This window comes from Choloepus didactylus, chromosome 2 (genome assembly GCF_015220235.1).
Source record: "Choloepus didactylus isolate mChoDid1 chromosome 2, mChoDid1.pri, whole genome shotgun sequence".
Lineage (NCBI taxonomy): Eukaryota > Metazoa > Chordata > Mammalia > Pilosa > Megalonychidae > Choloepus > Choloepus didactylus.
The window spans coordinates 17,650,663-17,666,150 of record NC_051308.1 but is presented as its reverse complement, the minus strand read 5'-3'; the positions used below and the strand labels follow the sequence as shown (position 1 = coordinate 17,666,150).

The window sequence follows — 15,488 nt, the reverse complement described above, 5'->3', positions numbered from 1 at the left end:
CATCCTCACTGTTGCTTACCCTTGACCTACATATGCATCATATATGAATTCCCACATCACAAATACAGTGGGCAATGGTCACCTTGCCACATATTTCTTATGAGCACTCTTTGTCCATAGGACATAAACAAAATGGATCCCTTTTGGGGAAAAGATTCATTATAAACCACAAATTCATCATCACGAAAAGAAGGTGATGTTTCTGCTGACAGAACACCACACCATAAGCTCTCTTTTATGTTTGAATAAAATTCCAGACACAAGCAGCACTTACTTTCTCAACTTTCTTTTAATAACCCAGTCATAAGTCCTGTGTATTGCCTCATGGTGGATCAACTTTCCCTTGAAATGCCTTTTGCATTAATATTTTATATTCTGAATGGCTCCATCTTCTGTAAGCTGAATCAGTGAATTAACATATGGGAACAGGGAGATGGTAACATCTGCTTTTTCAGAGAGTTCTGCAGTGGTGTTCCAATAAAGCTAGTTTGCTGCTCTCATGCATGCCAGACATTTTGACATCAGTGACTTTCATTGAATTAGGAAAAAAAAAAAATTTAGTCTATTCCTGTATACTTTGCAGTATCAGCCGAAGAGAAACCTTTAAAGCACACCTCCACTGCTGCTCTGCTATACCATTCTCATCCCTTTTATTTTCTTTGCCATTTCTCATTTTGATCTCCTCTGTCTTGTTTTTATCAGACTACAGCAAATTAGAGCCTACCTTACATCGTTTTGGAAAAAATACAAGGCAAAAACAAACAGATCAAAATAAAGATTAGAAGTAGAAAATCTTTGTGGGGGACTGGGGCATTTCGAGAAGGCTTACTGATAGGCAGTGGCCAACTGGTGAAAGAGGAGACAAAGATGAGTTTTAGTTTTAACAGCCTCCATGCAGAGAGAATGGGAGACAAAGTAAAAAGTGGAAAGTCTAATAGGAGCCTTTCTGCTTAATCTGGGATCCCCAGAAGTCATATCCCACTGTCAGGATTAACTAACACACTCTATAATCACTACACCCATAAGGGGACTGTGTGGAAAACCGCCTGTCTCAAATCTTGGTGTTGGATGAAGAGAGGGGAAATCTGTCCTAAGACTTTGTGACATAATCTACATATAAGTTTGTAGTCCTTATTCATACTACATAGGTGGTCCAAAAACCTCAAACAAAGACTTTATCTTAAAGCAGTACCCATGTTTCTAGAACCTCCAAGTGCCTAGCAGAAACAAAAGCACATATTAATCTGGCGAACAGAGCTTTAATATAGCTCTCAAAAATTCATACAAGTAAAATTCCAAGAAAAATATGATTAAGTGAAAAGTTATATAACTCTCAAGAAAACATGCTATCATGAATAAGAGCCAGCTAAAACAACATAAAAGAGAAACAGCCTCTCATTAAATTTAGAAACTGGAATTATCAGATACAGAATGTGGATTAAGTATTTTTAATATGAATAAAGAAGGGATTGAAAATATAAGAAGCAAAGACCCTTTAATACAAGCATATGTGAAAAAGCACTGAATGGAACGTCTAGAAATTAAAAATATACTAATGAAAATAAAACCTTGATGGATTTAACAGGAAATTTGGCAGTTAAGAATAGAGAATTGGTGAGCTAGAAGTTAGATCTAAAGAACTTATTTAGGTGTAGCACAGAGGGACAGAGATGGAACATTTGAAAAGGAGGTTAAGTGACATAGAGGACAGAGTGAGAAGGGGTAATGTACTCCTCATTAGAGTTCCAGAGGGAGATGAAAGAAAGAATGGGGTAGCAAAAATAATAATTAAAAAACCTAAAGGCTAAGATATAGCAATGGTGGTGGTGGTGGTGGTGGTGGTGGGGTGCTGGAAAACCGGCTTTTAAGAAAAGTCCTTGATTTATAATGTTTGTCAATTTCCAAGATAAAAAATGCTACCCAACCCGTTTGATTTCAAACTACCACTAATTTAGTAACTGGTTGGCAAAATTCCTGAATATTCAGCAGTCAGTTCTCAAGAGATAGTAGCAGGAGAAATAAAAAGAAATCCTCATCTAGATGTAGAAAGTGCAGGACACCAAAGACAAGGAGAAGATAGTAAAAGCAGAGAAAAGGAAATTCATTTTAAAGGAGCAGAACTTAATCTGAGAACTGACTTCTAAACAGCTAAACTAGAAACTAAAAGACAGCTAGAAAACATTTTCCAAGTGCTGAAAGACGCTGTACACATTGTACAGCTGTAGACATCTTTCAACAAGGCCAAAATAAAAGTATTTTCAAACAAAAATTGAATGAGAGTTTGCTACCAACAAACCTTCACTAAAGAGAAATACTTCAGGGAGACAGAAATGATCTCATATGGAAAGTCTGAAAAACAAAAGGAATATAAAGCAAAAAAAAAACAAGGGAAGGAAAAAGAAAAATAGATGTCATTTAAGGATTAGAAAGGAATAAACAAAACTGTTATTGTTCACAGATGGTATGATTGTGAGAAAACCAAAAGAATCTACAGATAAATTACTAGAATTAATAAAAAAGTTTAGCTCAGTTGCTAGATACAAAATTATATAAAATTGATCGCATTGCTATATAGTAGCAATAAAGTTATAAAATGATTTTTAAAAAAATTAATTATAATAACATCAAAAATATAAAGTATCTAGAAACACATGTAACAACAAAATGAGACCTTTATGGAGAAAATTGTAACATTTTATTGAAAGACATTAAAGGAAATGTACATAAATGGAGGGAAATACCATGTTCATATATTTAAAGATGATATTAGGAAGATCATTTCTCTCCAAGTTTATCAACTGATTCAATATAATTCCAAACACATTCCATTTTGGAGGTTTGTGTGAGATTTTCAAACTGATTCTAAAATTTATATGAAAGTCCAAAGGCAAAGAATAACCGTGACACTTCTGAAGACAATAAAGTGGAAGAGTGTCTTTCAAGATATCAAGACTTACAAGAGAGCTACAGTAATTAATACACTATGGAATTGGTGTAGGGACAAAAAGTAGGCAAATAGACCAGAATAGAATTCCCAGACCCATCATCTATGTAAACCTGATTTGTGACAAATCTGATACTGTAGGTCAGTGAGGAAAGCATGAAAAAATTTAATAATTGGAACAGGGACAGTAGGTTTTTTTATGGGAAATAAAATGGACCTGTATCTCACATTGTATACAAAAGTAAATTCCTGGTAGATTAACAATTTACATTTAAAAGACAAAACTATACAACTTTAAGAAAGATGATATAATCAAATATGCTTACAACCTTGCAGTATAAAGGAATTTCCTAAATAAGGTGCAAATGTACATACATACTGTCTTAGTTTCCTAACTGCTCAAAGCAAATACCAAAATTGGGTATGGTTAAACAATGGGAATTTGTCTGAGCATGGTATTCATTGAATTATTTTTCTGTATAATTTACACATTTGAAAAAATATGTGTATTTATATCCATTCAATGTTTAATAAAACTATTTTTTAAAACATGGTTCCTGGTATGATTCAATGTAAGAAAAAAATCCTAAGGCCCCTCAGAGTCCTTGAGGCTTTCATTGATTTGTAGCACTGTATGAACATGGACGTGCACGTGAAGCTGACACAGCAAGAAAATGGTTAGGTATGCTCCAGAGATCGTATTTAAGAGCCCAAGAAAGTAAAACAGTACCTTTTTGAAAGATGGCCAAAACAGGTTAATAATAAATAAATTATATTTAAAAAGAGTAATCTTTAGATTTGAGGAAATTTAGTATTGTGGAACATTTTATTCCCCATGAATAGTAAATAAATGAAGTAAATATTAATTGATAATTCATTGCAAGCAAAATTTCTAGGAATGTCACTAACAGGTAGCAGATTGTTTTAACTACTTGCATTTTAAATATGGGTATCAGTTGTCAGAAGAGGTAAGTTTAGGTTTTTCCCTTTAAGTCTTTCTTTCCTCCTTTCTGCCTGCCATGTTCCTCCTCTTGCTGATCTCTTTAGCTTTACTTCCTCAAGGTCTCTGCCCTTCTGCTTTTAGGACAAAGAGTTCAGCTTTATGTACTATGCACAGTGTTTGGCTCAAACATAAATTCAGTGTCTCGTTTTGAGTCAGTGTGAACCTTCTGATGTCTGGGGGATGTTTTTTAACTGACTTTTTGATGCTGGGATTGTCTGCCATATTCATTCTTGTATTCCTATTACCAGCTTTGCAATAGGCTCATAAGTATATATTAAATGAATAATAAAAACCTTTTTTTATTTTTCAAAATTGAATTCTTCTCTGCTGGATTAGAGCCAATCAGAATTGGGGATAAATTTTTTTATCTGGGATTAAAACTCCCCAGATTAAATTTTACTGGTTTAGAATTTTTTCTAATTTAGAATTTTTTTCTATAAATATGTCAATTTTTCTCATAGTAGGTCTCACCAATGACTTAGATATTGTCAATGAAAATCTTTTAGTTTTAATGAACTTTAAATATTTATGTTTTGAACTTTAAATATTTATGTTTCGAAAACTGAAGTCCTAAAAGATCTTTTGTTGAGTTCTTATCTTTCTTAAAAATTACTTTTCATGACAGTTTCTTGGTCTTAGCTAATAATAGTATTTTGATATGATGAGTGACATAATTTTAATGGTACATTATAATGGAATTGAAATGTTTTGATAAGAAAGACCCTTTTGTTGATCCTTATCCTTTTCTTAAACTACTTATGTTATTGAAATATGTTGGATTACATTATTTAATTTGAATATTAAATTTTTGTATTTTTACATGGTGATATATATTTATGACAATAGCATGTCAATATGAAACCTTTCTTCTGTTGTTTCTTTTGGTATCTAAAAGCATCTGAGTCAAGACCTGGAAAACTCATCATCTTCTTCAACACAAGGAAAATTTAACCGAGAGCAGTTTTACAAATTCATCATTTTCCCTGGCAAGTGGATTAAAGTGTGGTATGATCGACTTACCTTGTTGGCATTACTAGATCGGTAAGCAGCTGAGCATGCAAATGTACAATTTAAAGACACAATGGGGGCTTAACAGTATGCACCTGCCAAGGTTCCATGGCATGTTTTCAAAGCGTATACCTCTCGTGCTGCAGACCCTCTTCTAAGCAGTAAGATACTGAAAACTTTAAATTAACAAAGAAACAAAACTGTCTTTAGAAATGAAAATGAGCAACATGGTTTTGATTTAAGGTTAGCTTTGGGGGCAATATTAAGCTTTCATGTATATGTGGCTTACCACATGGGTAAGACATTTTTGTAGCAAAGCCTGAGGCTCTCATTAGGTAGCTTAAGGCTGCCATGCTGGGCCTGGGGAGAGGAGGAAAGATGAAGTGGGGTGATTTCTAGTTCTTCCCTGGACAACTTTAATTCTAATTTCTCACTTTGGTTATGCTGTGTACTGATTTTGAATGTTAAATTTTCCTTTACCCTTTACTCTTTCTCACTTCCTTTTCACATGGTTCCTCAAGATAATACATTGTGGGTTTGGAAATGTGCTTACTAGGTGGGGAGGGAGGTGAGGGGAGGTTATGGTTGGTTAAAGTGTGATGGAAATGGGACTCTCTTGTTTCTAGCCTCCCCTCCCTCAGGAATAGCAAAGGGCAATATTATGATCTTCAAGAGCCGTGTAATTCTGAGCAGAATGTTGGTTTGAAAATTCAAGATGTTGTTACTAATGCTGTCACAAGCAAATGTTGAGTTTTCACAGTTAAATGCCAGCCAGTGGGGCAATGTAAAGGCTGGTTGCCTGCCTTGCTGTAGTTGGTCCCCTAGCGACTACTTGTTATAGTAATGTCTTCAATGGTGTGATCACATACTCGGAAACTATAGTCATGCAAAATCACAACAGTAAATTTCAGGACCTACCAGTCAGGAAATGGGGTTATAATGGGACTTCTAACAACACTATGTTACCCAAGGGCACACACTTAAAATGAACATTCCATGTTTAGCTTAGCTAACAATTCAAGATAATGTATTCTGTTTAGATGAGGTAGTTTTTGGAAATCACAATTTTTTCTATTAAAAAAGAATTCTGTTTAAAAAGAATAGCTCAGGTTATTCTTTCATATTAAAAGCAAATGTTGCTGTAGTTATCTGTTTTGTTATTTTAAAATCCATTTGGTGACAAAAAACTTAACTGAAAATCCAATTAAGGACTAAAACAGGATGATGAAGAAGATTATTGCAGTTTGTAAAATGTTTATAGCTTTGCTGTTTTAATCGCTTCCTTACAAGTCTCAGTAGGTTTTAGAATTTTGTATTCAGAGGTGACCTAGAGGCAACCCCACTCTCTTATTTATTGATCCCTTAGCTGGCACTGGCAAGTCCAGGGCTTTGAGTCTGGCCTTTGGGATTCAAAGCCAGCCCCCTCTGTTTACTTATGCCATGATCTTAAGATGGCTATGAAACCTCTCTGTGCCTCAGTTTCCTATCTGTTAAGAGGAGACAATCTCGTAGGTTGGTTGTGCAGATTAAATCAATTCAACACATAGAAATAATTCTTTATATATTGTTTGCTGTTATTATTATTACCTGGACTGTGGCTCAGAACTCAGAAAGAAGGGAAAAATAAATAAAAAATAAAATAAGATCAGGGTAGTCGAAGATCTTGTCAAATGCAATTTGACACTAACTTGCATTTAGTGTCACTAAATGCAGGCCCTAAAATTTGGACCCTTAATTCATAAGAGACAATGTCCTTCATTCAGAGCCCATATAAGCCTACTTTTTGTAAACTACTTCCTGGCTTGGAGATCTAGTTTTCCAATACACGGTCAATTAAAAGAGGGAAAAGGGGCTGCATGAACCCATAGCTGACTGCAGAGGAGGAGGAAGAAAACACTAAGCTGGAAAAACCTAGCTGTTTGGGACCATTGCAAGGAGAATGTAATCACCAAATGGGGATGTTCTTCAGAATCATTGGAGAACTTCATAAAAATACAGATTCCCAGACTTAAGAAGCCACCATTCTAGTGTAGCCTTTGAATACAATATATAGTAACTCATCTTCTTAATTATGACATTTATGTTCTGAAAGGCCTATTTAAGAAAACGACTTTCTGCAATAAATTCTAAAATTTTTATTATGATACCTAAATTTTTATTTCAAAAGGCATACATAAATTACCTTTGATGCGCAGTGGGTCACATTATATCTAATGTCACCCAAGTGTTATAGAACTCAAACTGCCAAAGTTTAACATTTAGAAAGAAAAAATACGCGTAACGGAAAACAAATTGTAAGGATTGGTTAGGAAGTAGAAGAAATTTGGGGATAACAAGCACTGAAATTGAACTAATTATCACTATAAACTCCCAAAGGTTAATGCCTTCTGCCTAACATTTTTCAACTTTTCTCTTATATTCAAGCTGATCTTCCCTGAAAAGTTCTTTATTCTCTCAGTAGTGCCTATATGGTTCCTATAATTGTAGCCTCTTCTGTTTGCCTTTAGTTCTCCATCCATTCTCCTTATGTATTTTTGGATCGCCCTGTCCTCCTTGCTTATTTTCTCTTTTTATTCTGTTTGACTGTTACCCCTTCCTGCAAAACACTTAGGTTTTATTTTCATTTATCTAATTCTATCATTTTGACATCTTAAATAAGAAGCTGCCATTGGTACATCATTTCATCATTTCATCCATCCATCCATCAGATATTTACTCAGGCACCTACTCCATGCTCAGTTCTAGTGGACACTGGGTATAGAGTGATGGACAAATGAGCATGGCCCTTGCCCTCATGGAGCTTGCATTCTACTGGGGGAGATGGGCTAAAATAGCAAACTGTATCATGAAAGAAACACATAAAGATCAGTGGTAAAGGAAACTGGGGGAGGAGGAACACTGGCATTGAATGAGTTGTTGGGAAAGGCTTTTCTGAGGAGGTAACACGTAAACTGAGATACAAACTATGAGAAAGAACTAGCCACATACATCATCATCATCAGAACATGCTCTTATTTCTCCCATCTTTAAAAATCCTCTCTTGATCCCACTTTTCTATCAGCTAATGTCCCATTTCTGTGCTCCCCTTTGCAGCAAAACTCCTTGATGAATTGCTTTTCAAGTTTCTCTCCTCCCATTCTCTAATCAGGCTCCTCTGTCCCAATACACCATTGAAATTGCCCTTGTCAAGGTCAACAGTGACCCTCACATTGCTAAATACAATAAACACTTTTCAGTTCTTATCTTACTAGGCCCATCTGCAGCATTTGGCAGAATTGATTTCCCCCACCTTTTTGGTATCTTTCTTTTTTTGGCTTCCAGGACACAGGACTCTCTTGGTTTTCCTTCTACCTTGCTGGTCACTTTCACAGTCACTTTTTGTGGGTTCTTCTTCCTTTCTAAGCTCTAATGCTGGAGTCCCCTGGTGCTGTATAGCTCTCAGTCTTTTTTCTTTATCTATCTGCGCTCTCTTCTCTGGTGATTTCATTCAGTTTAATGGCTTTAAATACCATCAATATGCCGATGGCTCTCAGGTTTGTATCTCCAAACTTGATCCCTTTCTTGAATTCTAGACTTGTATATCTAATTACCAAATTGGCATCTCATGATCCTAGTCCAAGACTGAGCTCTTTATCTTTACCTGCTCCCAAACCTGCTTCATCCGCAGTCTTCCCCATCTCCACTAATGACAGCCCCATCCTTTCAGTTCCTCAGGCTAAAACTCTTGAAGTCATCTTGAGTCTTCTTCCTTTCACACCCCACAATCAGTCTGTCATAGGAAATCGTGTTCAATGTTCCTTCCAAATGTATCCACTGTATCGTTCTACCTTTAATGTTACCACCCTGGTCTGAGCGACTGTCAACTCTCATCCACGTTACTGCGATAGCATCTTCACTACTCTCCCTGCTTCTACCATTCTCCCTACAGATTGTTCTTAACACAACAAAGTGAAGCTCTTAAAATGTCACTGCTCTACTTTCAACCCTACAGTGGCTCCCCATTTCACTCAGAATGAAAGCCAAAGCCCTCACAATGCCTACAGGTACTCCATGATCCAGCCACTCATTACCTCTCTGATCTTGCCTCCTACTACTATCACTGACTCTTCTCCACCCTCACTGGCCTTTCTGTTCTCCAACCATGACAGGAACTCTTTGCATCGGCCATTCTATCTGTCTGGAATGCTCTTCCTCAGGTATCTACATGCCCAACCTCTCACTTTTTAAACCTCTGCTCCATGTTACTTCTAAATAAGGCCAATCCTGGCCTTCATGTTTGAAATTGCAACAGCTTCTGGGGCATACTTTCCTCTTACCTTGCTTTTCCATTTTTTCTATTGTACTTTTTTCTTCAAATACTATATGCTTATTTTTTATGCTTATTACTTATTTTATGTCACTTCTCTGTACAAAGGCAGGGTTAAGTTTTGTTCATTGATCTATCTAGAGCAGTGCTGATCACTTGTGTTGAATGATTGAATGAATCAATTTACTCCTCTTTGCAAATCAAATCTCCTTCCTGGTTTTTGCCACGGATTCCGCCATTATTCTTTTATCCCCAGATTGAAATCAAGGAATCATCTTTATTCTTTCAATCAAGTCTTCACTATACAAAATCATGAATTATGTGTCCTTTCTGCCTCTCCTTGTATTGTGTCTTAAAGTCAGTGTGTCATGTCACTTTCACAGACTATTACCTCTCCTTTAGATTGTTTTTTATCTGTGCATCATTCTCTGTCCCTTATAGTGCATTCTGTAAACCTCTGTCAAATAAGTTTTTCTAAAATAAAGCCTTAGTCATGATATTCCTTGTCCAATGAGTAAACTTCTTAACCTAATATTTAAATGTAGAAACATGATGAACCAGAATTGGGGGTGATGGTGAGCTGGAGGTAGAGATAGAGCCCTGGTGGAGGAATACCTGGGGGAAATACTTTTTAGGGACTTTATTATTTTCTCTAGATAGGAAAAGTTTTGTGAGTATTTTTTTCCATTGAAATTTTTTGTCTTATTTCCAAGGCCTTTAAATATTTTTAAGTATATATCAAAATGTTATGAAAAACTGAGGAATACATAATGAATTATATGGACCCGAACTAACAAAACATATTTAATTCTATAAAGAATGCATAGTATAAAATAAAAGCACAAATTTCCTCTTTCATCAAATGTGTTTTGGTTTCTCCAAAAGTTTTTTTTCAATGTGAGCATCATAATATCTGAATACTTCATATCTGTATACAGCTCTGTTATTTTTCCACCTTGTATTCTGTTATTCCTTAGTATGTTAGCTGTAATCCAATCCAACCAAACAGCTCCTTCTTTTCTATTTCCTTGCTGTTAGTCCAGAGATTCCTGTTCTCCTCTTTCTGGTAAGCTCAATGATATATTCTTTGCAGGCCCAGCTCAAAACATTGTTTATTTACTGTTGTCATCTGTTTTTCTGAATCTCTGAAACAGTTTTTGTGTGTGTATGTATATGTGTGTATGTGTGTGTATACATCTCTCTCTATATATATCTATAATCATATATAAAGCCTCCTTCCAAATGATTCATGCAATTAATTGTGTTACCTCAAAACTTTTTTCATTAGTTGTAGCTCTCTCATCCTCTTTAGCTATTAAAAGTCATCAAACATCAGTATTAGACTTAGGTTCTAGCTTCAGAGCATTTATTCACTCATTTATTCATTCATTTAAAAAATGTTTAGGAATGCCTAAGTGCCAGGCATGAAGGAGCCAATTGTCCTTGTCAAAAGAAGATAATTTAATGATGGAGACAAATATGTACATAAGCAAAAATTGGTGAGGAAAAACATATACTCAGAATTGTTGTGAATGACCTATTGGAACCCTGGGTTCTTAGTTCCATGGCCTCGTCTTCCATGCCATCCATTTCATTCTTCCATTTCAGACACTCTTTCCCTTAGGGTCACCTGCTTCTTGCCATCCCATAGCCTCTGAAGTCCTAATCTGCTCAAACTTCCATATCCTCCCTTCTTACTCCCTCAGATGTTCCCCAAACAGGTCTAGTCCTTTGACCCATCTCTACTTTCTCCCATCCACAGCCCTTTCTGTCTTCAGTTCTCTCCCATCCTGCTTAGGTTCCACGATCCAGACCTTCAGCCCTTTCTTCTCAACATCCTAAAACTCCCTACCTTATGCCTTCACACATGCATCTGGTAAAGCTCTACCCCTGGATGAGCTTGCCTCTATCCTATGCCTCTTCTGCTGAGTCCCACAAGAGAAAATCACCCATTGAGACTGTTTGGTTACTGTTTAGGGTCATGACTCAACCTCAGTCAGCCCTCAGCACTATCTGGACTCTGATTCCTCAGTTCTCTGGCAGGAGCTCGCTGGCTTCTGAAGCTAGGCAGCAAAATCTGGCTACAGAGCTTGTATCTGGAAATGAGTTCCTACTTTAGCCAGGTGTTTGTTAATTCACCCTCCCTCCCTTTACATTTAAAGGAGCCGGCAAAGTTCTTTATTTGAAACATAGTCCATTGTTTTGGATGGAATGGCTAACTGTCTTTTCCCAGTAAAACCAGTTCAGTGGCCAAGGAAATCCAATGAGGTTATATTTAATTTGTTTAGAAAACAGAAATCTGGGATTAAATTATGGATTTTGTTTACGCAGTACAGCAGTAAGGAAAGAAAGGAAGAAACCTTAAAATCATGTTACCAAATCTAAAGGCGTGCTTCAGATGATTGCTTTGCCATCACTGTAACCCTTTTCAGACTCTGTTTAAAATAGAGAAACATACCTTTTATTTACTTTTTGTTTTGTTGTGTTTATTTATTTTACACAGAACTGAAGACGTCAAGGAAAATGTGCTGTCTATTTTACTCATTGTCCTGGTTTCTCTACTCGGATTTCTAACATTGAACCAAGGCTTTTGCAAAGATATGTGGGTTCTCCTCTTCTGCCTTGTCATGTCCAGCTGCCAGTATTCCCTGTTAAAGGCAAGATCACACCTAATTCTTACCAGTAACATGTGCTCTCACTAATGTATCCTTGAAATCATAAGACGATGACACAGACACTTCTGATTTGTGTTTTAGAGTGTTCAGCCTGACCCTGCCTCACCAATACATGTAAGTTGCAAAATACAGGCAAGTAGCTTATCTTGTATATTCATATTGAAGACAGGGAAAAGTCCAAAAGCTATTCAAAAGGTAAAATATAGTGAGAATGTCAAATAGATGTATAATACATGGTGGCCAAATTGAGGTTGGAACTGAGAAATGTGGCATGGATGGCAGTCAAGGGATGGAGAGAGAGTGTATGTGTGTGTAGGGACTTTTCTGGATTCATGCAAGGAAAGCCTAGTGTGTAAGACTGCAGACTCTGGAATGAGGTCGTAGGGTTTGTTTCCTGGTTCCTTTTATGTCTTGAATGTTTGACCCTGAGCTTGATACTTTGTCCTCTCTATGCCTCAGTTTTCCTAAATTTACAAAAGGGTAATAATAATGCCTATCTCATACAGTGGTATGAAGATTAAATGAAATAATCCATGTAATGTGTTTAAAATAGAACTTAGAACATAGAAATTGATCAATAAATGTTAGCTGTTATTATTAGTAATATTAGTTATATAAGCACGAATTATTAGTTCCTTTTTACGTGAAGCTGATCTTTTGTTATTCCACAATTTTGAGTATATTGTTACCTTTCATCCCCGTAATTCTGGACTAATTTGTGACTGGGATTGTGGGCTCACTGATGTTGACCTGTGACATGGCATTCTTCAGTGAGCTCTGCAGCACATGCAGTTTCCTGGATCCTCTGCCCTCCACCTCATCTGCAGTGGAGTGCTGGGGCAGGGCCTGATACTACCCCCGCAGTGCCCCAGCCAAATGCCTTTGTACTGATCCACTGGAAGGTGGATGCCTCAGCTCTTTGAGCAACCTGCTTTCCTTTGTTATGGTAAGCTCCGGTGGGCCCCTGCCAAACCCTTCCAATGAAGGAAAGTTTGCTCATCCCTAATGTTGTGCTTTTAAAAAATTCATATCCAGGATTTAGGACTGATTTTTAAATCTCTGATAGCTCATATTTAACTCTGTAATTAGGAAAAGCTTATAATTGGACTATCACATGGCATAAGTTGCTATCTTATTAAATTCCTCTGTTCCCCATAATTGGTTTACATATAATACATCTTCTTTTATCCCAGAGTCTGAATGTCAAGATAAGTAGCAGCAGCATAATTAGAGTATTAAGATGTATTGTTGTGATTACCATCAGAAATCTGGGTTAGGTGGCATGAGTGGTGATGTGCAGTTCTGAAATTTTTTATTCAAGGCCACCCTAGATGCCACATCAACCATTATTCTGCTTCTGTGTACCCTCCTTTCTAGCAGTTGCACCTCAGGGATAGTATTTTTCTGGGTGACTTGGGGGAGGGGTGTTATATGCTGTTAAACATTCATTTCCTACGTGTACTTTCAGAAATAATGCAGAATGTGCTAGTAAAAGCAGATGGTGACTATAGCTGCCGTAATCCTTGAGGATTTGTAATGTCCGTTTCTATGACCTCTGTGTCTCTGCTCTAAACTGGAGTTATTTTTTCTAGTTTCTAGATGAATAGATCAAACTACTATTACTTTTTTATGAGCTAGCATGTTAACAGTGAGATGGTAGGAAATGACTTTTCTTGCTGTCGTAGTAAGACATAGTTAGACAGCTAACTAGTTTATTGCAGTAATTAATTTGCTTTACACAGATTTCTAAGTAGATTAGTCTCTGTTTGGGGTTGGCATTTCTCTAACAGATCTAATGAAGAAAGAAAATATGAGAGATATAAATATTTTCTCTTACTGAACCATGTGGGTATTTAGAAGGCAGATTTATTTTCTCCATTTGTAGATGAGAAAACTTCAAAAAAGAGATGGTGAAGAGAGTGAAACAAGGTTTGGGGCACAGAGATGGTTCTTAAGCCTGCATCTGTCTCTTGTCCTGGCTAAATTTTCATTCATGCAGGCCTGTCAAAGCTGCCAAACTGCTTTTCAAACTCCATTACTTTGTGCATTTGGGGGGGGGAGGGGGCTTTTAATAAATTCAGTCAATTCTTGCTGAATTGGTGATTGACTGACTTTTCTTCTTTGCTTCCTACAAGGAATACAGATAGAAAATTATAAACCAGTTGTTAAAATCAGAAGATAGCCAAATAAAAATAAAATTTTTGCATGATATAGCACTCTGTGTATTTGGTGTTGAATGCAGAATTAATAATGCCATGCTAATAGATGTGTTACAATAGACCCTGGGCCAGAAAGCAATCAGTTTGATCCTAAACAAACAAACAAACAAAAAACCAGGCTTTGGAGAACTTCAAAAAAATGGGGGTGAGGTGGGTGGGAAGATACTGGAAGAAATCTGAGGGTCAAAGACTGACTATATAGTAAATGAGCATAATTTAAAGCCATATATTCTGCCCCTACATTGTTTATGATCAATAGTTATCTATTCAAAGCCAGTCTAACCAACAATAACTGCTAATAATAATCGAGAAAGCAAAATTCAGTAGCCTGTCTGAGGGACAACAAAAAACTGGAGTATTGTGTTTGGCCTCCCCTGCGTGCCTGGGCATCCCCTATACCTGTGTGCACGGGAATCATCTGTGTGCACAGGCCTCTCCTGTGTGCTAGGAATCGCCTGTGTGCATGGGAATTACCTGTACTGAGGCCTGAGTCAGAGGCTGATTCATCAGCCAGCTACAGAGATTGTGAGTCAGCTTATCAGGAACAGCATCCAGGAATCTGCATTTTAATACCCCTCCCCCCTCCCATATCCACCCCCACTCCCCCACCTCCACTTCCTTACTGCCTGCCAAGTGATTATGGTGCAGGTGATCTTAGATCATACATTGAGAAATGCTGGGATAATTGAGAAGTATAGGCTTTGGTATTTGAATCCAACCCTACCATGGATCAGCTATGGGGTCTTAGGAAAGTTACCTCTCTGAATCTCAGGCTTATCACCAGTAAAAGAGGAAATAATAGAACAGAATTGTAAGGAGAATTAAATGAGATAATGCATGTCAGGTGCTTAGCACAGTATTTGGCTCTTGAGGAAGCACCTAACAAATTTTGACGTTTTTTTGGGGGGTCGGGGGGTGGGAGGTGGGTAAAAATATGGATAATAATAACCTCAGTTGGATTTGGTAGAGAGTTAATTGGGCAAAATATACAATGTGCCCAGCGCAGTGCCTAGAATATGATAAAACCTCTGTAAATGTTTGCTTCTCTTTCCCCCGCTCTGTGTATTTGTCTTGTTGCCTTGCTTGTAGTACAAACCCCAAAGAGCTAGGGCTGTAATTTGTTATGTGTTCTATTCAATTAGCTGTCACTAATATACAATGAAGACATTTGGTATCCACTATAGGTTATATAAAAATCATTGAGAATGATTCTTTAAACAAACTTTTAATTTTAGAACAGTTTTAGATTTAAAGAAAAATTGGGAAGACAATCCAGAAAGTTCCCACATACCCCACAGCCAGTTTCCCAATTATTAAAGTATTGCATTAGTAT

General features: G+C 36.9%; 1 protein-coding gene across 7 annotated transcripts in view; it reads left to right on the top strand.

The window, feature by feature from the left end:
• The window catches only part of PCNX2 (pecanex 2), a 380,796-nt gene that overhangs the window by 129,773 nt on the left and 235,535 nt on the right, over positions 1-15,488 (top strand). For 6 of the 7 annotated variants that reach the window (XM_037821056.1, XM_037821068.1, XM_037821046.1 and 3 more), the window contains 3 exons: positions 4,843-4,988; positions 11,765-11,918; positions 12,018-12,050. In XM_037821056.1, the coding sequence (XP_037676984.1) occupies positions 4,843-4,988; positions 11,765-11,918; positions 12,018-12,050 (333 nt within the window). The remainder of the gene's footprint in view (positions 1-4,842; positions 4,989-11,764; positions 11,919-12,017; positions 12,051-15,488) is intronic. The other variant, XM_037821027.1, reaches the window with a different exon arrangement.